General features: G+C 40.5%; 1 protein-coding gene across 6 annotated transcripts in view; it reads left to right on the plus strand.

Annotated features, from left to right (window-relative positions):
* Window positions 1–1,113: 1,113 nt before the first annotated feature.
* PJA2 (praja ring finger ubiquitin ligase 2) overlaps window positions 1,114–22,085 on the plus strand; it is a 36,291-nt gene continuing 15,319 nt past the window's right edge. Inside the window, exons 1-4 of one of the 6 annotated variants that reach the window (XM_087742546.1) lie at window positions 1,832–1,847; window positions 10,961–11,235; window positions 17,243–17,443; window positions 20,066–21,119. In XM_087742546.1, coding sequence (XP_087598672.1) covers window positions 11,151–11,235; window positions 17,243–17,443; window positions 20,066–21,119 — 1,340 coding nt within the window. In that variant the 5' untranslated portion in view covers window positions 1,832–1,847; window positions 10,961–11,150. Of the gene's footprint in view, window positions 1,142–1,786; window positions 1,848–1,870; window positions 2,978–9,804; window positions 9,821–10,960; window positions 11,236–11,470; window positions 11,501–17,242; window positions 17,444–20,065; window positions 21,120–22,085 lie in introns of those variants that run through there. The other 5 variants (XM_087742547.1, XM_087742551.1, XM_087742549.1 and 2 more) reach the window with 5 other exon arrangements.

A 22,085-nucleotide genomic window follows, 5' to 3' on the forward strand; every position in this document is an offset into this window, starting at 1 on the left:
GCTATGTACAGGAGAAAGCAAACAAAGTCAGCACGTCTATTGAGCATGAACTCCCCAGTTAGCCATTTATGTGGCGTCCTGGCTAGCACCTGGCATGCACGTACTGGCTAAGCTGTTAGCATGTAGAAAGCTAACAACCAGCCGCAGTATGCCCTGTCACTTCTCTTGCTTAAAATGCAGGGATGTGAAAAATAGTTACAGGAAACACAGAAGGGCAGAATGGCCAAAAAGTGAAAACTGAACTGATAACGTGAGAGGGGAGGGGAGGGAAGGAGTTGTACGAAAATTCTTGTTGCTGAGAGGCAGCAGGAATATGGAACACATTCATAGAAATCATATTCCATTAGGTCTGGTGTTCACTTGTTTTCTTCTTTGGGTATGAAGTTTATTCTCGATCTTGGTTGTCATATTTCAACAAATAGATATTCGTGTTCATAAATGATTCATTCCTAACTGTTATGTTTAGAGCATACCCAACATGGTAATACTGGACGATTAAAAAACTGTTGTTGTAGATGGAAGCAGGCAAGGATACCATCACCTAATGCTTTTTTTTTTTTTTTTTTTTTTGCAAGAACTGATTCTGTTTATTATTGGAATAGAGTGTAGGGATACTTATGCTGACAAGAGTGCCGAGCAGTGTAAGTGTATGCTAGCTGAAATACTCTACACAAAGTTGATAATGGGAGATTTCCCTGAGGAATGACTAATTATATTAATAAAAATCAATATTCAAGCTTTATAAAAATAGTAGTTGAAAACAGGTGAAGCTTCATCACTGTAGACAATGTGCAGCATATCTTCTCTGGTCTTGTTTTTGTATGGCATAGTCTGTGCTCTGTCTTCATCCCAAATGCTGCGAGCTTCTCATCCTGCTTTCTGTAGGCACAGAACATAGCACAGCTCTTCTTGCATAAGGCCATTATTTTTCTTCCTTTCCCATGCTCTGCCCCTGTCTCTGTTTCCTCCGTAAAGAATACATGGTTTTGCTTATCTCCCTCTTTAATACAATGTATATCACCCGGTGTTGTGCGTCAATCTTTCCATCCTACCGCGTGCTGCCCTTTCCCACTTCTCCGCAGTAAAACGTGAATTTGGTTTCTGCCTGCCTCTGAATAGTAAAATCTCCTTCTAAATTCAGGTAAGTGACCAGCCCAGAGGGGAACTCACTCTGCATGATTAAACGTCTGATTAAAGGCTAACAGTAATTTATTCAGGAACAGACAACAAATAAAGGCCAGAAACACGAAATCCGGGCGGGAGCACGGCTCCAGGCGAGCAGCTCGGTGGCGGCGGGCGGTGACGAGGCAGGCTGGCCGCCACGGCCTCCCCGCCGCGGCTGCCTCCGGGCCGGTAAGGCCCCGTCACCTCGGAGGTGCCCGCCCTCCTGGCACGGCTCGGGAAGAGCAGGTCAGCGGCCCTCCTGCCGCGGGACCTCCCCTCCGTCGGCGCGGCCGCGGTGCGCGTAGCTACACGACCTCCACCCCCGGCCGGGCACTCCCCGGGCGGCAGCCGGGCCGCACGGCCCTGGGGGCGGGGGGGGAGGGGGGGGCAGGCCCTGCCGGCCGCGGGCTGGGGAAGGGCCAGCAGCGCCCACCGCGCCGCGCCCCCGGCCCCGCTCCCTACCGAGGCCCCGCCCCCGCCCCGCCCCTCCGCGGCGGCAGGGGCGGGCCCGCTGCCTCTGTTCCCGCCCCCGCGGTCGGGATTGGTCGCTGCCGCTTCCCCCGGCCAAGTACTGGCCGCCGCTGGCGACTGTGCCGTGGCCGGATTGGCTGTAGTGGCGGAGGCGGGCGGGCGGGCCGGCAGGCGGTGGCTGCGGGGAGGCGGGCGAGCCGGGCCCGGGAGGGGTGAGTGCGGGCCCCCGCGGGGGCCGGCCGGGCCCGGCCCGGCTGGGCGGCTGCGGGTCGAGCTCGGGCCAGCCTCGGCTCAGGCCAGGGGCTCTGCGTGCGGCCTCCGGCTGGGGAGGGAGGACGGTAGTGGAGCCAGGCAGGCTGGCGCCGCGGCCGTCTTCAGCCCCCGGGGCGGTCGTTCGGGCCGCGGACCGGCGGCCTGCCCTCAGGGACCGTCTTGCGGGGCGCCGCCCCGGTAGTGCCGCGGCCGAGGACGGGGGCCGCAGCCAGTGGGCCGAGGGGGCACCGCCGCCACCTCCGTCCGGCGCAGCGGGCCGCGGTGGCCCGACGTGTGCCCGTGCGTCAGGGCCGAGGCCGTCGGCGGGCGCGGGGAAGCCGGCGGGGCACGCAGCTACCGGGCCGGCACGGGCAGGCCTTCAGCTCAGAGTTTTTCGTTTGGGTTGTTTTTTTGGGTTTTGTTCTTTTTTTTTTTTTTTTTTTTCCCCCTACAACAATGTGAGGGTGACTCAGTGTCCCGCGGCGGAAGGGGCGGCTGCTGCGTGGTGCCGAGGCCGGCGAGCTGTCGGCGATGGCGGGCCTGGGCTCCCCGTCCTGCGCAGCAAGCCCCGAGAGCAGCCCGGCCAGCCGGGTGGCTTGGTGTCTCGCTGCGCTACCTCAGACAAAATAAAAGCGGGTGTGAGCAGGCTTCACCTCTAAAGCAAGCAAGCCGCTTGACCTTGCCTGAACTCAGTTGCGAAGTGCTCACACTACCTGTTTGCTGGAGGAGAGGAGGTCTGAGCCGGCTGTGAGCAGAACCACCCCCAAATTCAGGGACAGAAGGAGTGTGTCTCGGGCCCGGAATCCAGAGCCTTGTTACGGTGCATCAGCTAAAAGCATGCATTTTCATACACACGGGCAAAAATGCATTAACCTGTAGTTACACTGCCCACGATGGGTTTTGCACCTGGACGAGAGCCTCCTTGAGGGTGTTTCCCGTGCGTGCTTTGATGTTGCATCTTTAGTAGGTTCACTTGAACGGCTTGTCTTCAGCTGAGCTGGCTGCAGTGGAACTGAGTTTTCTCAGAATACTGTGCGCTGCAGATATGCTTGACTGGATACTGCTGGTGAAGTAACAGTTTCTATGAAGAGTAGGTATCGGTTACATAGCATGTGAATCTGCGTGGTGCACAAAGATATAAAAAGCTGGTATTGTAACTGTGGTGCTGAGTACTTTATGGGTTGTGTCTGAAAGCTTAGAGACTGCATTTAGGTCCTTTTTCTATACCGTGACATGTTCAGACACTTAATTCAGTGTGGTTCTTGATTTGCAGTTGTCTGGGTACACAGTTAAGCGATTTAGAGGAATGATTTTTGATTAAAGTTCTGTCACACTGTGTCTAGAAAAAATAAATTATGTCCTGTAGCAATAAAGAGTGCTGTCAGACTGTTACTGTTCTCTGTTAATGCACAAATCATGAAGAATACGTACTTTATAGATGTAAATTTCATTTAGAAGTGCGCATATTTAAATTTGTCTAAGCAAATACATGTAATAAAATAAGTTTATTTGCAGCTCAATGAGACTTGCACAGAATTGATTTCCTGCTCTTTCTCACCCATTAAAGAAAGGAAAATGTCTGGAAAAAGTTGTTCAGAAAAATCATTATTTTGAAGTTGCATTAAAATGCCAGATCAGGAAACTTCTGTGAAATATGTCTATTTTTTTTATTTCCTTTGCCAACTCAGTGAATTGCAATGCCCTGTAGGTAGTGTGTGAAAGTTCTTGACTGATCAAAGCCTTATCAAAATAAGACGTATTTATGAACTATTGCCTTGTTAATTAGCTGCTCCCATGAAGATGTTTACTTCTGCAAAAGCAGTTTAGCATAGCAAATGAAAAATACCAATACGATGTATTGGGTTAATTCAGCAAGTAACTGTTACGGGTATTTGTAGCAAAAAGTTAAGCTGGTATTGCTACCTTTTTTTATGTAGTAATCTCCCTTGTGGTCTGTAGTACTTGTTGAGTTGTGTTCATTTTGATTCTTGGTCTCTTAGGAAGGCTTGAATAAGACAAAAAATATTACTGTGCTCTACAGCAGTAGAGGCCAGATCCCATTGTACCGAGGACAATACATCTGTAAGGCAGACAGTCCCTGGCTTGTAGTTTGCGGTGTAAGTAGTGTTTGTTTGGCATCTGAGGTAATTGGAGTTCTAGATGTAATTGAAGCTGCGAGCATAAAATTTACAGTTCAATGAAGGCTTACTCTAGTATTTCTCAATAATATTTTGAACAAAGTATGGGGAGCAAATTTGTTTTAATTAATTTAGTCACTGATACGTTAATGATCCCACTGCATTTTTATGGATAGGGCTGTAAGTCTAATAGAGTCCAGAGTGCAGAGTTAGAATGAAGCTTCAGCTGTCCTTTGTCTATATGTTTAGTAGTGTATTTGGACAGGTCCCAAAGGTCTACTTTGCATTCATTTCAGTTGGAAAATATATTTACACACTTCAGTTAATACCTTGAAACAATGTTCAAGTTACAGAAACAACTTTGAATGTGGGATAAATGTAGGTAAACGCAAACCACTGGAGGAGGGGAATGATAGCTAACCTCGGCATTCTGTTCAGAGCATTCATGGAGAAGTGATATTTTCAATGTCCTTATAAGACACGCTAACCTGAGCTTAGGATGGTACTTTCCATCAGTGTTTGGAACTTCAGCTTCTGTGGTTTTGATAGCCTGAACTTGAACAAAACACACTTCATGCTGTTTATCACAGGAATATCCTGAAGTGCTTGGAATAATGCCGTGCACGTTTAATACAGGGGCACCTATTTGAGTTGTGGAAGTGTAAAATGTAGTAGGTCTTGTAAGAACCTTGGTTCTCTTACAGGACACACCTGGCTGGCTGTTTTTGTGGTATTTGTGGAGCAAGGCTATAACTTATTTATATGGGAAATGAAGGTAATTATTAATGAACTTTTAGTAATGAGTGGAATACTCTGCAAGGATGACAGAATGGATGGCCATGTAAATTGCTAAATGCTCACGTGTCACAGTGGGAGAAAGTATTTAGAAATTCTGCTGCCAATGGTGTTAATCATTCTGAGTAGTTTTAAAACAGCTTTTCAAATTTGATTAATGTCAAGTGTGATGTTTTGACACTGTACCCTTATACAGCATTTCAGGTGACTAAATATGTGACTATGGAAGCAGAGAGAATTCCAGCTGGCACATACGTGTGTGTCCTTTCATATGTGCTTACAATTATTAAATTATGACCTGAAAAGTTTGTGGTTGTTCAGGTGCTAAAGTCACCTGTGGTAAAGTATCTCTTTGCTAGGTGCTAAGCAGGGAAAAGAAAATCCAAGGTGATAACTGATTTGAGTCTGAAACGATGCAACTAGCTGGTACTATAGAATACAGATAAATGGTTCTGATCCTGAGGGTGGATTGTGGATGGTTGTTCAGGAGATTAGTGATAATCAGTTACACCAAAATGTCCTACCCCATCAGCTTAGTATCAGAGGTGAAATTTATGAAACAAGCAAGAGAGAAGTTTTCATAACCCAAATTATTTTAAAACTATGGCAAAACCCACCTTCTGTTTTAGTGGCTCTGTAGTTGACCTTATGTCTTAATAGGTGTGTCTTTGTCACATGTTTGGCGAACAAGATATTTGTAGCTTGGTGACAGCTTAAAAAAAGAAATTGTAGTGTAAGATTTTGAGCAGTTCTGAGAGTCAGGAATCTGCAACAATATTTTTGGGGCCTGAAAATTGGCTTCTAGGTAATGGATCTGTAATATGTTTCCAGGATTGTGATAAAGTGCTTTAAGTGAACAGTGGTTGTTTTTAAAAGGAGATGACAAAAATAATCAAGTACTTGTAGCACACCCAGTAAAGCTGGTGCAGTTTCATACAGCATATCAATTGTGTAACCTTTTAGAAATTTTTAAAAAAGAAAGAAGTGTGTAAACGTAATAGCGAAGTCGATCTGTAGCGAAATTGTGATTTATCTTCTAAGTTATATGAAAGCAAGCAAATAGTGATTGGGGGTCACAGTGTAGGTCGTATCTTACTCTACAGGCCAAGGGTTTGGGGAAAAAAGCACACAGATTTTCCCCTTCACCCTAACATAGTTATGTACAGTTGTGATTCCAGCCCTGGGAGCAGAATAAATATCTGAAATTCCAGAGGGCTGGTTTAGGGAAATGGTCGTGGGGCTGGTAGGGACCTCAAGCAGTTATCCTGTCAGGCTTTTCCTCTCTCCCAACCCTTCTGCACAGTGATTTTTACACTAGCTGTTTGTTTGAAACCCTTTCTCTGGGCTGCATTGCTGATTGATATTCTTCAGCCTCCCCAGGCAATCTGTTTAAGTGATGCGATATTCCTACCAGTAGAAGCATTTCCCTTATGTCGTTTCCATGTGTTGTTTCCAAGTGTCAGGGAGATCTTTCTTGTTGCCATTTAAGAGTGCTCTTTTTTGAAGTATCGTACTGAAAACTATATGCAGAGTGCTAGATCCGATTTTAACATCATCGATCAGGATAGAAGGGTTACTTTTCCTGTCTTGTAGCCTTCACTCTTAATACAGCTCATATGCTGCTGTTTGCCAAAACAGAGGGAGATATTGACTTGTGTGTAACTTGTGATCCTCTATAATCCTCCGCTGCCCTTCTGCTTAGCTGCACATTGCCAATTATTCCCCCTTCGGTAATTTCCTCAGTTGTTTATTCCTACCTGACAATAATATCCTGCACTTCTCTTTTTGAGAATGATCTCACTTTCTTCACAGGTATATTAGAATCACTTCACGTTCTGTTTCTAAAATTTGAAAGTCTTGGCTGCCCGACTGACTTCAGGTGAGCTGTCCTGTCTGTCAGTTGGATCAGAGGCTTTTGTTACCCTTGTATCCACGATACAGAATTCTGTTTATGAAAGGAAAAGAAAGAGTTTAAAGCAGTGAGTTTTCTCTGTTCTTCAGGAAAAAAAATACTTCAAAAAATCATTTTCGCTACTTTTGGTAGCGGATAAGGATTCGTTACATGTTTTGGGTTAACTTTGCTTTGATAAAGACAGTTACGTAAGATGAAAGACAACAATGCAAAAATACATCTTTGGGCCTGATAGTTTGCTGAATTGTATCTCTCCATCGTGACAGAGTTTCAAGTACCTGAACCTCCACCTTGGGATTCTCTTGTCATCTCTTATTTGGTGTGTTTATGAGGGAGAAAGGAAGTGACTGTTCTAACTTCTTAAAGTATGTTGAAGTCATCTGCACTGACAAAAGTGAAAGTGAACCTTTTTGCTGTGTTTAAGCTCTAGAGAGATGCTTCCTCCTCTTGTAAAGTTTGTAATTGGAACTGAAATAGAGATGCAAAATGTGAAGTCATAGGCAAAGGAAAAAGAGTACAGATATGGGGGGGTTGGTGCTTTTTTTTTTTTTTTTTTTTTTTAGTGGATGAGTAATTTGAGTGGGAGGGAGAGAAGGAGGCAGACTACCAGTACACCTTTGATTAAAAATAAGAACTGAATTTCTGGATATCTTCTGAAAAGCAGTAGGTAAAAATGACTACTTCCATGCTCTTAGTTTAGTACACACATTTAGAATAGGAAAACTTGTGAGGCTGGGGAAGGATATGAAGGTTCAGCTGATAATTAGCAGCCCATAATAGTGTTCTGTATTAACAGAACACGTTGCTACAGGGGCTACTGGCAAAGTCAGGCTTTTTATTCTTCAAGTTGTAATGCTAACTTTCTAAGGGAGGATGGGACTTGCTCTTAATTTGTTAGTACATGACACATACACCATCCTTATCTTTAGTACTTTAGTACATAGTCTAGTATTTTAGTACTTCAGTTACTTAATCTTCCCTCTCTCTTGAGTTGAGATTTAATGTGGAATTTCTGCTGAAGCTGTTTGTCAGGTTAAAAACTGGAAGAACAATTATTGTGGTAAGCCAGAGCTGGCAGTTGGTAGGACAGATTTGCATGTCCTACCAAAGTCAGGGTTGAGCCAAAGTAAAGGAAGAAGGATGTGATGCATTCAAACTATTTACAGTTTTGTGTAAGAAAGTAAAGAGAGCTGGACTAAAATCAGAGCAAGTCAGTGCAAATAAACTGGAAATAATGCAGAAGTTGAGTATAACGTTGGAGCAGCTAGATGGTCAGAGGACAGTGAAAAATCAGCTCTGGAATGGTTACAGATCTGTACCCATTGAAGAGTGGGCCCATGGCTCAGGGATGCAGCGGCTTTCGCAGCAGAGTTTGTGTAGCGATTCCTGCCTCAAGCTGCTTGCGTCTGGTTCCGTTTTGCCGCCTCAGCTGTGCTAATGCAACTGTCTGCTGAACTTTACAAAAACATAGACAGAATTAGACCCTCAAAGAAGGGGATTTGGTAAAGCTGAGTAAGTTCACTCAGTCCAGTTTACAGCTTGACAGCCAGCTGTTTTAACCACAGCTGAAGCTGCATCAGAGCAAGCCAGCCTAACCCTGGCTCCTTGGCTGAAGTGAACAGATGGCAGACGTCTGTGTAGGGGGATTCTGTGCACCCGTGTTGGTCAGAAGAGCCTGGATGAAGGAATAGGAACTGTGCAGGATCTTGAACTCTAGGAGGATGTCTAAGGATAGAAAGGAACTGTATCATGATGGTGGTTTGTAGCAGATCACCCATTCAGACACCTCTACATGGGAGTCATGACTGGGCTCCACTTGTAGAGGGAGTTCTGGACTTGAAGCAATTTTGTGTCTGTATTTTTCTTCATGACTTTGCTAAATACTAATTGCCCTGTGAATATTTCTAATGCATTCCACTCAGAGTAACCATTTACAGTTTCCTGCATATACTTGACTTAACTATTGTTTGTATATAGTGCCAGCACCTGTTTCCTTTAAAGTCTGGCAAAATTTTTCATAATTTGGATAGAGTTGTGAATTGTATCTGCTGATTATAGGAGGTCATTAATTGAGATTAGGAGTATGCAGACAATATCCAAAATACTAATTGACTTGCTTCTTTTAGCCTACATGTTGACTAATGTTTTTTTTTAAATGCAGAAATTGAGCTATTTATATTTGTATGCCTAATGGATCGCAATATTTCAGAACCTCAGTTTTGCATCTACGGCACAAAATGTGTGCAAAACTGCAAACTTTCTGGGAAATGCAAAGCAGAAACTATATAGTATTGAAGTGGAAGGAAGCTGCTATCAGCTTGCTGGTCTTCATGCCCTCTCTTTTGGTATTTGAGAAGAAACTCAGATCAGTATCAGAATATTTTGCAATGATCTTGCTTTTGCAGGTCTTTCATTTTAAAATATGTGTGTGGGGGGGTGAATGCTAGTAGTGTTTTGTTTATATATATATATATATTGTTTATTACCTTTTCAGGCAATTCCAAGGAGTGTCTGTTACATTAGCCCAACAGTTAAGTATTTGTATGGCATTGAGCTGAGACAAATTTTATTCATCAGCATGGAAGGGAAGAAAAAAAACATAAAGCCTGCTTCAAACTTATCTTTGGATCTCTTCTGTTGAAACAGAAAGCTTTTTTCTGAAGCAGCATTTTAGAATTTCTGTCCTCTAAATTGTTGATTACTAACCATTTACATTTTAAGCACAAATAAATACTTCATACAGTATCAACAAGAGTCCTGCATTAAAAAGCTACTAAATATCGGGAAAATGGGATCTGTTTCGTGGTCTCATCTTCCTTCTGTCTTTGCAAAGAACAATATCTTACTGCTCTGATCTGATTTGATATTCCTTGGAGACTGGGAATTTGGCCTGTGATAAAAGTTGCAGTAGAAGGGTGCACTGGAACTAAATCCCTCCCCTGCCTTTCAGCCCTGGGAGTGCACAACCTTCATCTTCTTGCCTGTTACCAGATGACTGGCTGTGTGTGCCACGGCGGTTTCCAGCCCTGCTGCTGCAGGGAGGACGGTCTGGGTCTGATCTCTTCTTCCTGCCGCTGGAGCCGAAAGCGTATGCAGATAGCCTTACTCTAGGGATAGGGCTGCTAGGCACGTGGGGAGGGCTGTGCGCAGGTGAAGGCAGTGCAGAGCAGGGGATGAGTGAACTGTCTTAAAAGTGTCAGAACCTAATTTTGGTACTGTATATGCTTAGTGTCATAAGGCCACCTTGTATCGCTGTTTTACTGTCACTGGCATTGATTCTGGTTATATCAAAATTGATAGGGTCAGGCCAATAGTCTACGTATACACATGTTGACACCAAGTGTGCAAGCACACTTTTGAGTTTAGTTTGGAGTGGCTTAACAAGTAAGTGTGGAAAGCCCAGCAGTGTTTTTGAAGTTCACAAAACATAAATTTGCTGTGATTAGTATTTTCGTTAGCTCTCTAAATAATGTTAAATGCAGAATTATTTTTGTCATTAAAGTGGACAAGGTGACAATAAGCATTTCCGTTATTCACAAAGGTATTCAGATGTCCTTAATTGCCCATGCTGTATTTCCAAAGTTAGGGCCACAATGGAAAAAATACCTGCTTCGTGTTTGCTGAAAGGATCCTTTGCGCTATTGAGATTCCAGAAACCTAAACTGGTCAATCTGTTTGAAGGTGCAACCAGCTGCTATTTCAGTCATTAACAAAATAATCAGTTTCTGTAATCTGAGAGGTAAAAGACAAAGGAGATTATTTTCATTTAAAGTGAATTCAGTGGTAGGCCAGCCTGCTAGCTTATTGAACTTGGACCACAGGCTACTTTCAGCCTCAGGCTGAAGGAACTATACTAAGTAAAAACATTGACTTAGTGAAATCTATAGCTCAAAGGAGAGTGCAAAATGACCTGGAAAGTTAATGCGAAGACAGTAATTAATGCCTGAAAAATATATCCCTGAAGCGTATTCCATTTTTCGGTGTACATGTAGCTGAGCTGATACTGCATATGGAAATAATCACTACTGTGTTCTCAAATATCCTGGTGAGCAGCCTATAGTCACTGCTAAACCAAAGACTTTGAAGAAGGAACTTTTGGATTAATAGATCTGATCTTTTAGAAAAATGTATAATTCTTGCTTATGATATGGTGTACTGGTTTTGGCTGGGATAGAGTTAAATTTCTTTATAGGAGCTTGTATGGGGTTATGTTTTGGATTTTTTGCAGAACACAGCGTTGATAACACAGGGATGTTTTAGTTACTGCTGAGCAGTGCTTGCCCAGAGCCAAGGCCTTTTCTGCTTCTTGTGCTGCCCCACCAGTGAGCAGGCTGGGGGTGCACAAGAAGTGGGGAGAGGACACAGCTGGGACAGCTGACCCCAACCGACCAAAGGGGTATCCCGTACCATATGACATCATGCTCAGCAATAAAGCTGGTGCGGGAGAGGAGGTTGGCCAGGCCGCCATTACTTGGGAACTGTCTGGGCATTGGTGGATTGCTGGTAAGCAATTGGATTGTTTTTTCCATCACTCTTTTTCCTTGCTTTTCTTTCTTTTCCTCTTTATTCTTTTCTTTTTTCCGTTTTAAAAATTATTAAACTGTCTTTATCTCAACCCACGAGTTTTCTCACTTTTACCCTTCTGATTCTCTCCCCCATCCCACTGGGTGGGGGAGTGAGTGAGTGGCTGTGTGGTGCTTAGCTGCCTACCAGGCTTAGACCATGCCATGCAGCTTTCCGAGTTTTAGATAAATCCCAGGCAGCAAAGGTAAGTTCTAACTGAATATTCATTGTTTTGAGTGGAAATTTGCCAGTGTATGTAGTTTTGAGCTTGTGAACATAATAAGACATTTAAAGAATTTCAGTATTAATCTGCCCATAGTGGCAAGAGAGGGAAATTGTGGCAGTAATATGTTGTTTTAAATTATTTAAATATTTCTCTCCCTTTTGGGGATTATTCCATGCCTTTCTTCTGTTAACTGAAATGGAGTAATCTCTCCACTGTCCTGAGCAGAAGCTTTCAATACCTGCAGGAAAGAAAGAGTTGTAGAATATTGGTTACAGATAAAGAAGATTGGATAATACAGTTTAAAAGATAATGTGAATATTTTTACCTGCAACTTTTATCTGAGTTGATCAGGGATATGCTTCCATTATGATTCCAAATAAGTCAGGTAAGGGAGAGGGTGTCAAGAATGCGAGTTGTTTTTAAGTTTCACCCATTTGACAGCCAAATGCATTCATATCTTTCAGGGAGTAAATGCAGATTTTTTTTTTTTTTTTTTTTTTTTTTAAGATGGTAACCTAGAAAACAGTGATTGTGTCAGTATTACATGCACTCCCTTTTCAAACCTTGAATGTGAGATCCTGTTCCTGCCTTGTGGAACAAAATGGTTTCTGTAATTCATAGATGTAAAAGAAAAAAGAGCAGCTAGGTAGGACAAAGGAGATTCGTTTTTCCTTCTATGTCAAGTGTTGGTGAGACTGAGACCAGAATATGCATACAAGTTTTTTAAGAATACTGGGAAAAATCTGAGGAAGAGTAGAAAAAGTTATAAGTTGTTAGAAGAATGAAAAAAATACTTCTTAGAGAGATATTTGAAGCTCACTTTACATGTCTTAAAAAAAAAAAAAAAAAAAAAAAAGCTAGTTAAATGCCTTCTGCAGCAGAAAATGATGACCCCCCCTTCATGTCATTGGGATGAAAAACACTTGGGACTGCTTCCCCCCTGCTTCGCCCCCCCGTCCCCGTGTTACACAGTCATAACTTTGTTTTCTGCCTGTGAGGTATACAATAGGCCTAGGAGGTGACTCTATGTGTGAATGAATGGTACCAAGGAAATAAAATTGGACATAATAGGGTGAAAACAAGATCCAGGTAAATTTGATGGAATATTTAACTGAAAATGGCCTTGTGAGGTTTCTAGGGTTATGGGATATATTTTTGTCAGTGGAAGTTACAAAACTCAGTTGCCTTCTCCTTAAACTGCAAAAATTGCTAGGTATGTAAGGGAAGGTTTTGAGTATTTCAGCTCTTGGAAAAAAGGCAAGATGTTGTTCAGATGTTCAGAACTGCTTTAGATAAACTGCAATTTCTTTAATTTGTATATATAATGTTTTTATTTTTTTTTTTTACCATTGCTTCTGTGGATTAGACTCTGCTTCAACAAAGTGGTCCCGTCTGGGTAGGTCACAGCAGTTCTGGCAGTCACGAATATGACCAGCCTGCCTGCCTGTGTGGCAGTCGACATCGCCCTGTTCAGGAGTTAGGTGTATGCCACCATTGGTATCTCACATCTGCATGGGTAATGGTGATTTGTTTGAGTAGTAGTGTTGTAGATCTAGGTCATGCACTCCTTGATCCCAAAAAGCTGCTTCTCTTTTTTTCTAGTGTGCAGGACGTGAGGGAATCAAAAGAATAGGAGAGAATGAGAGGTAACGGAGAGGAGAGTAAAGGATGGTGGTTTCAGTGGGCGAGGACTGGGATCCTGTCAGACTCAGCATGGGCAGGAGACCCCAGTGGTCCTAAATCTGTCTCTGTAAATTAGAATGGTTTGGGATTTATATGTAGGATTGTGATCAAGGGGATGGATCATTTCTGAATGCTGAAGTTATGGTGCTAGGTTTTGAACACATGCATGCATGCATCTACTGGTAACCTTGTGTTACTTCTGGAAAAATGGTGGGTTTTTTGCGGAAGAGGACAAGTTAGTTATGCAAGTCTGATGGGTTGGGTCTAGATTCTCAGGCTTTATCTGTTATAGCCTGTAGTTCGCTAGCTCTAGGGAGTGGAGTCCTTAGTGCAGTATTTGTAGAAGTAAAGGGGAAGTAGGCTGCTCTGCATTGGTGATTAAGGCAGTGCCAGGGAAAGGCTGGACTTACCTGTTTGTGCATTGTGCATTTTAGGAGACACTCTCCCCTGTTTTTTTTGATGTGGTAATCTAAAATGCTTTTCTGCTTTATGACAGCTGCAAACTATCCTCTGAGGAATCCAGGTGACTGTAGTACCCTTTTGAAAGGATGGAGGTGTGTGTATAGGCATCTTTAGCCTGAGAAGTGAATAAATAGCCTGTTTCCCCTACCTTGATTATTTCGTCACTGGTGTGTTGCATCTCTAAGACTGGTCAGCTTTGCAGAACTGTGTCTTGTCAGCAGGTGTTGGGTATATTTTGAACAGGCCTACTAAACAGCTTCTGGAAGAAGATAGAGCAATACTCACTTATAAGGTTGGGTTGGCCTGGAAGAAGGACCTGAGAGATGATATTATGTGTCTCAGGAATTTGGTTGCCTAAGGGTTTCTTGTAAATTGGTCTCTGGATTCAGGTGCCTAAATGCTGCCCATTTTAGGCATGTAGGCAAATAAACGCATGGCTCCTTCTCTTATTTTGAGATATTTTGGATCTAGGTAGAAGTTAACCTCTCCTACTCTAAACCAAATGTGACATCCAAACTTTCAGTAAACAGTAAAAGCTTTCACTATATTGATCCGATAAATCTTTCTGAGAACAGAAGAATAACTGGATGATGTATCTTTCAAGAACAATTGAATATGAGATGAGATACTCTGTTTGTGAGAGAATTATTTGGAACAAAAAATGTAGTGCATTGCACCCAGTGTTAAAGATTTTGCATGCTGCGAACATCAATTTTAAAAAAATAAAACATTTGCATTCAGAGAGTTTGACTCTCTTGAGTGGACATCTGGTTTTGAATAATACTGGTGTTTTGGAGAACAAACTGAAATTAAGAATTAGGCAGTTATGTTGTATTTTTACCTTTTTTTTCCAGCCACTTGTATTACCATGTTTGAGGGCAGATTTCTCTGTTTCTCTGCTGATTTACTAATTTAACTGTTGGATTCTGCTCTGCAAGTTCAGATGTGGCTGCTTATTGTCAGCTCCCTCTGGCAGTCTGCTAACCAGCCATGTTATAATCAGTGGAAATTTAAGAATTATCAGAGCTTGCTTGAATAAACATGACTTGCTGGTTGACTTAATTAGTCAGCCAGTTAATATTCTTACTAAGAAAATTATTGTTGGTCCCCTTCTTGCATTAGTTACAGAGATTTTTTTTTTTTGTCAGGGGTGGTAGAGAGTTTTCACCTTTCTAAGGATTGCAGGAATAGTATAGTTAATAACAAACTGACCATTTTAGCTTCTGTTGTTTAATGTGGGATGGGCAGGTTTAGACAAATAGCTGAAAATATTTTCAAGAGAGATTATATGTAATCAAACTACAAGAACTTCATAGATAAATGAGAAAAAAGCCTCTGATACCTGCTAATTTTTTCTGCAGAGGTTCACCTGAGTTGTATCCCAGGTCTGTAGAAATAAGCAGTATCACCATATTGCAGCTAGTGGACATGTTTGGACTTCTGCAGTGTTTGTGGAACTGGGCTGTAGTTGGAGAGATTTCATGTGTGGGAAAAAGAGTCAAAAAAAGACATGACTAGGATTACATGTTTTGAGGCAGATTTAGAGCCATAGATATAATGTTGTGAGTTATAGCACAACATTTTTGTAGCAAATGGCTTCTTAGAATTGTCTAAAGATAACAAAAAGTGAAGCTGACAAGATTAAAGACTCCTCATGTTATAATTTGCTTAAATATTGCAGTTTTAAGCAACAGAATTGTAAATATTTGTCTTTTAATTTTAAGCAGTGTAAGTATCTTCACTGTTGCTGTCAATTCATCTGGGAATGAAACAGTAATATTTTAGACTCTTGTGGCAGGTGTTCTATTGTGAGTGTAATTTTGTTTGGTTTACTCCAACCTTAATTTTTTTCCATGTCAGGCTGAAAGTGAAAGTGATTATTTTTCTTTTCTTGGAGCTTGCATTTTTTCTGAGGCCTTGAATCTTCTACCATCATTATACTACTCATGTTTCTGTCTTTTTTTTTTTTTTCCCTCTTGTGGGGAAGATCAGGCAGAAAGTATTAGGATTTTTTCCACAGAAATTTGACTGAAGTGCAGATTGCTAGGAAATGTTTTCAGAATTGCCATGCTGGCAATTGTAGACCAAATTCTTGTAGTACGTTTTGTGTCTGAAGCTCTTAAGACTCGCTTCTACTAGAAGCTGTATTTTACAATAGGTGACTTTCTTCTATTTGCTTCTTCATTAAAGCTTTTAAGGGATCATGCGATTTCTAAGAGTGCAGCCCCAAGAAAAATATTTATCTTTTTTCCTTGGGTTTTATTTTTTCATGATTTATGTTAGGTAGGCAGCAATAGAGTTAGTTTCTTTTATGTCAGTGTTAGCAAAACAACAGCCTCAACAGTGATGTTAGTTTAAAAAATAATCAAAAAACTTGCCTGGACTCTTTGACAGTTGGTACCTGTGTGCAGTTGTATCTTTTAGGCAGTCCACATACTGCAGCTACCAGCCTTACTAGTGGCTATACCACTCAAAGCTGCATAAAATAGCTGCTAGTAAATGGTGGGTTTGCATATAAATATTCTCTTTTTAAGGGTAGTGAAGAGATTGGCTTAACAGCCAGGAAAGAAAAAAGCTTTCTTATTTTTCTAAAGTTCAGAAAACTGTGTGTTAATGGTTGTAAACTTTATCTTCCTGGACTTTAATGTCTTCAGTTTGGTGAGTTTCAAGAACAGAAAAACTACTATGTTAATACCATATTTAGTGAAGATTAAAAGTGACTTAGAGGGACATGAAAAAGCCACTAAACAACTGAAATGCTGAACTTCTAATTGCATTTGTACAAGTAACAGCCTTTGGATATGAACACTGGTGTTAGATTATTAATAGCTGATACTACTGCTCTATTAAAATCTCTCTTCATTATAATATTGGCAGCTTTCCCCCAGTGTTTTTCAAGTTTCCTTGTGCTACTTATCCCATGTTTTCTTGATAAAAGCCTTAAGATCCATCGATATGGAATACTGCTATAATAATAGGAGCAATTGCTTTCTGTGGCCATGCCTGAACATACTACCTAGTGTAAAGAATAAAGCCTTCTCCCTGGGCCTTGGGACTTTTATTTTAGAAGGTGTGATTTGATTAATTGTACTTTTCCTGTCACAGAGATAAGCTAGCTAGAGCTGGCTGAATTGTGCTGCACTACCTGAAGGCTTTTCTATTATAGCGCTTGCAAATGTTTTTTGCAAGCTGACATGTGTTGTGTCAGAGCTATGTGCAGAAGTGTATCACCGTAAAAAAAAATTCATGTGACCTCTGGAGTTGATTTTTAAAATTTTTTGTAATAAAGTCTCGTTTTATTTACTAAAAACATGTTAAGATGGGGGCAAGGTAGGTGTTTGTCAATATTATTTACTGCAGATGAAAATTCTGTTATGTACTTTCATAACACATGTGCCCAGACCACTTCAGGTTCTTAATAATTGTATCATTAGTGAAGCTCAAGACTTCAGAGAAATAGGAAATTCCTTGCTAAAAAAATTATGTCAAAGGGTTAGGAAAGAGGGAAATTATACAGACATGTTTTTGTCTAATGCAGTTTCTCTGTCTTTTTTTTTCCTCCGTAATCTTATGTAGCAATGGGTCAAGAAGCTGGCAAACCTGCCTGGCCCAAACCAGCAGGAGGATATCAAACTATTACAGGTAGAAGATATGGAAGAAGACATGCCTATGTTGGTTTTAGACCATCTTTGAATAGCCAAGACCGAGACGAACATCAACACAACGAAGACTGCGAACGATTAGAATTGGAAGATGTTCAGAAAGAGAATTCTTTATGTATGTGCATATCTCTGTGTATGTGCCATTTAAATGTAAACTGAGATGCGTGGGGATGGAGGGGCAAGGCACATAGAGAACTGTGAAGGGAAGAGAGTAGCCACTTAAATAACACATGTAAAGTACATTTCGTATGGCTTTATAGAATGAAATTTAGTATGAAGGCAAGTTATAGTCTATCTTAGGCTGTTTAATTTTGCCTGAAGTGCATTGCTGAAAGAGTTCTAACCAACTCAATAGCTATAACATTGTATAATTCAAATTATTTTGTCTTCAAATCAAATTACATATCACATTTGGAATAGAACACTTATTCTAACCTTCTGCTTGGAACTAGGCTGTGAAATATTTGATGTATCATGGACCAGGTTGTTCTGTCTCAGTCAACCATAGCATAGTTACAGTGGAAATTAGTTTAAGCCTGTAAAACACTTTTAAAGGTTCTCTTTTTATTTGTTTATACCAGACAGACCACTTCCCTTTCTTGTTTAATGAATATTGAACATTAGTATTTCCCAAAATGTCTTTTGTGACTTTAGCATCTGAATAATAATTTCATAGCGAAATACAAAATGGCTTGTTGGATTAGAAACATAGTCCCATCTCCTTGAATGTATGAGGTTTTCTGCTAACAAAAAGTTTCATATAACCTCAGATCTTCCAAAGTAGCATTTTTTCTCCTTCCTTAATAGACTATTTTGTAACTGCTTTCTCCTTCTAATTTTCTTTTGTTTATAATAGCATAGTGTTCATTTAACTTCATATGCCAGTGTTCTTGGAGATTGTTATGTGATGTAGGTCATCTTGGGGTCGTTTTATTTTTTTGTAACTTGAACGTTTTTGCAGTTGTCTGTGCTTCATACATTTTCTACACTTTCATCTAGTTAAAGGTTTATTTCCTGTAAGGCAGTGTTGACACTTGTGGAGATCTTCCTACTGTCTCTCTGTAATGCTATCACCTTTCTTGTTTCAGTTATTCAGAAATAAGCATGCTATTATTTTAGGAGTCATAAGAAATAAGCAGTTTAGAGTGTATTATCTCCTTGTTCTTAATACAGTTGCTTTGTATATAAATTCTAAGAGTGACTCATTTTCTATATTAAGTCTAATAACAAAATGCCTTTCCTTTTATATTTGATTTTTTTTTTTTTTTTTTTTTTTGTATTATGGCTTTTCAAATTTCTCTTTGAGAAACGTTCTGGATTGATTTATTTCCCTTGCCTCAACTAGGTTACTTTTTTCCCCAGCCAATACTTATTTTTTGATGGGCAGGTACTATCTAAAATGTGCTGCATATTTCCTTGCTAATTGGCTTGACATCTTATACACATCTAAGCAACTGTGGAAGCTGGGTAGGAGGAGATATCCTTGGAAATATTAAAATCTGACTGGACTTGGGCCTTGGTAACCTACTATAGGTGACTCTGCTTGAGCAAGAGGGGTGAACTGGATGATATCCAGCGGGGCTGCCTGCCAACCTCAGCTGTTAGCAATTTGGTGAAGGAGCCTCAAGATTTTAATTAGATAAAATGTGATGTTACAGTATTGCTTTCTGCAAGCCAGACTCCTAGTGCTGAGAGGCACAGCTCTTGTAAGAGTTCAGTGCCATGAATTCACCAACCTAGGCATGGATTAGCTATTTAGATTAGATTCTCTTTTCCTTAAGTTTTTTAATTGCAGAACGCTGATTTTACATGATTTCCTACCTCTACCTGTTTTTAAAATAACATGCTAGGGAATCCCTTCAATTAACCGTGCATGTCTCGGATTTTTTTTGGTCTTGTAGTTAAGTTTCCAAATCTCTTAACGTTGACTTACAAACTCTAAGTACTCTCATGAAGTTATGCAAGCCATTGTATGTTCAAAATTAGTTTGGACTCTTGCCTTGGTTAGGAGCTTACACATGACCTGAACTAAGCATTAATTTTCTAGTAGCAGCAGTATACATGGTTTTATGTTCTTTAACTCTTGCTTCTGGTTTAATATTTATTGTCCCTTTATGCAAGAGGTGTTCAAGTGTAATATAACCAAACTGAATTTGCGATGATGGTAACTACTAACTGTAATTCCACATTCATCCCTGCTATTATTTTCTTCTTAGGAGGAGTTGCACTCACATCTGCATGTACAAAATATAGTGCTATTATTATGTAATTTATAGTAGCAGTAAATGGCTTTATGTGATTGTGGCAGGAGGCACAATTTAGCCAGTTAATGAATGTATAGTACAGTTTTTAACTTATGGAAAGAAATGTTACAGCTTTTTTTAATCTTCTAGTGTTTTTTCAGATTTCCTGTTCTCATATTAAAATTCCCTTTTATGTAAAAAAATGTAAAAATGCTTCCTATGAACATGTTCCTTTAATACTTGGCTTTTTTTGCTGTCACAGGCTGAGCTGAAATTGTATCATTTAAGTCTATTCCCATATGCTTAGTTTATATAAATGAGAACTTCAATATATTAGTGAAAAATGACTGCATCTCTGGTAAATGTTTCTGTCTATCAAATTGCACTGCAGCCCTAGTGAACTATCCTTTGTTTTTCATGAGCAGTTGTAGATGAGAATATTTCTATTGTTTTTGATTATTCCAATGCATTCTTTCTTACAACTTTCTGTGAAGGTTCCAGTCCATTGGTTCAAGTTTCTTCTGGTTTATTGGATGAGCCTTTGTTAGAAAATATTGGAACTGGAGAACCTGTTCACCAAAGTGTATGGAGCCGAGCTTTTGAAGCAAACACATCACCATTTTCTCTATTCTCTTATGGTCTGGAAGGCAGCAAAATCTCAGGGAACTTTATGAATCCTTATGAAAATTCTGAGAACCTTGCAGAATATGCATCTGGAGGGCGTAATGGTCTGAATGGTCAGAATGGAATTGCTTTTGTAAACATTGACTCTTATGAGCCAGATAGCAGTGATGGAGAGGAAGGTGATGCTCAAGACAAATTTTCTTTGGCAAGAGAAGAAGCAGTTGTATTTCAGGAAACACTAGATAACATGCTTTCTGAGTTAGAAAAAGGTGTAGAGTCTTCTACTGACTTACAGTCCCGATTGTCTGCTCTCAACCACAGCATTTCTAGAGAATGTTGCGAAGAAGCGGGATCAATGCCTTTAAGGAGATATTTTAGCATAGATTCAGACTTGGCTTGTCCAAACAACAGGACATTTAAATCTTCTGCTGAAGATCAAGCTGTACAGAAAAGTAGCCTGAGTGGTGCCAATTGTGAAACACAGCAGATAAAAAATATAGTGGATGTTGGAATTGGAACCCCTGTAACAACTGCTAATGAATTGAATCTCAATGATGGCAAGGCTGACCAAGGAAATTCACCTGAGCTAGTAGTGAGACCTAAAATAAGAAAACAAAGTACTGCAAACCAGTTGGAGAGAGAGAAGCTTCTCCCTAATGATGATGAAGAGGAAAGTGGTTCCTGGAGGAGAAGTGAAATTGCTGAAGTCGAGCAAGGCCATGCTGAGTGTGCCTTAAGAAATAGCAAAGAAGAGATGAGTTCTAGTATGTTCTTTGACTCAAGAGAGTACGAAGACGCAGAAATAGACCTAAGGAAAAATGCACCAGCTCAAGAACAAAAAAATGCTCTAGATGATAGCACTTTTTGGGATGAGTTTGAAGACTGCAGCAGACACTTCTCAATGTCCCACAAAGATGAAGACAGGTAAAATTTCATTTTTATATCTGTATTAGTATTGAAACTTGTGTAAATAATGTGCAAATCTGAATAATTTGTTAGCAAATGGGACGTAAAAACTCAAGCAATTTCAGAATATGATTAGATAACAAGATGCCAACTTTTCCTTTCAGTTCTCCTTCACCCTTCCTCAAGTCCATCTAAAGAAATGGCAATGTACATTCTTCTGGTAATGTAAAAAGCCTTTCCTTATGTTTAGCGTCAAAGCGCCTTACCACTAAGGAATATTGCCTGTTGATTTTTATTTTATTTTTACTGAGTGGATGGAGGGTAGAGAGGAAAAACCTTGTTCAGCATGGGTTTTGGCAAATTATGGGTCTTTGGAAGTTGCCTTCAAGACTTGTTATTTTCAGAATTTGTTCTTTTTGCCACCAAATCTCAATATTCTGCATGACAGCCTATGTATGTTCTTGTCTCCAGCCTTTTGAAAGAAATTATTCTTCCTTGTCATACCTGAAGAATAACTTGATAGGATTGCTTATAATCCCTTTTTTAATGAAAGTTGTTTAGACTAGTAGATGTTTCCAAAGTAACTATTAATGAATACAGTTTCAGATCTACAAATGGCTCCAACGTGGACACCAGGAGCAGTATTCGAGCTCCTCCTGTTTTGGGCTCTCTACCCAGAAGACAGACTAATTTGGATAAACCTTATGTTGATATACTTTTACTGATATAATGCTGGTTAAGAACTTTTCACTGTGAATTGGAGTTACGTAACTGAGCTATTTGAGGGTAAAAGAAATTTCTAACGTTCTGTTCATTTATGGTAAATGCAGTAGTGTTTGTGATGGTTTTTGTTTGATTTTTTTCTTTTTTTTTTTTGCCTGTTTTTCTTCTAGCTTGCTTTCATCTTGTTGATTCTGTTCCTACTGTATTCTTTACAAGACATGTCTTCTGGATGTTGATGTGGCTTTTTTGTGTGTGTGCTTG

Source organism: Nipponia nippon, unplaced genomic scaffold, assembly GCF_047370975.1.
Source record: "Nipponia nippon isolate SJK-2023a ecotype South Korea unplaced genomic scaffold, ASM4737097v1 scaffold_8, whole genome shotgun sequence".
Classification (NCBI taxonomy): Eukaryota; Metazoa; Chordata; class Aves; order Pelecaniformes; family Threskiornithidae; genus Nipponia; species Nipponia nippon.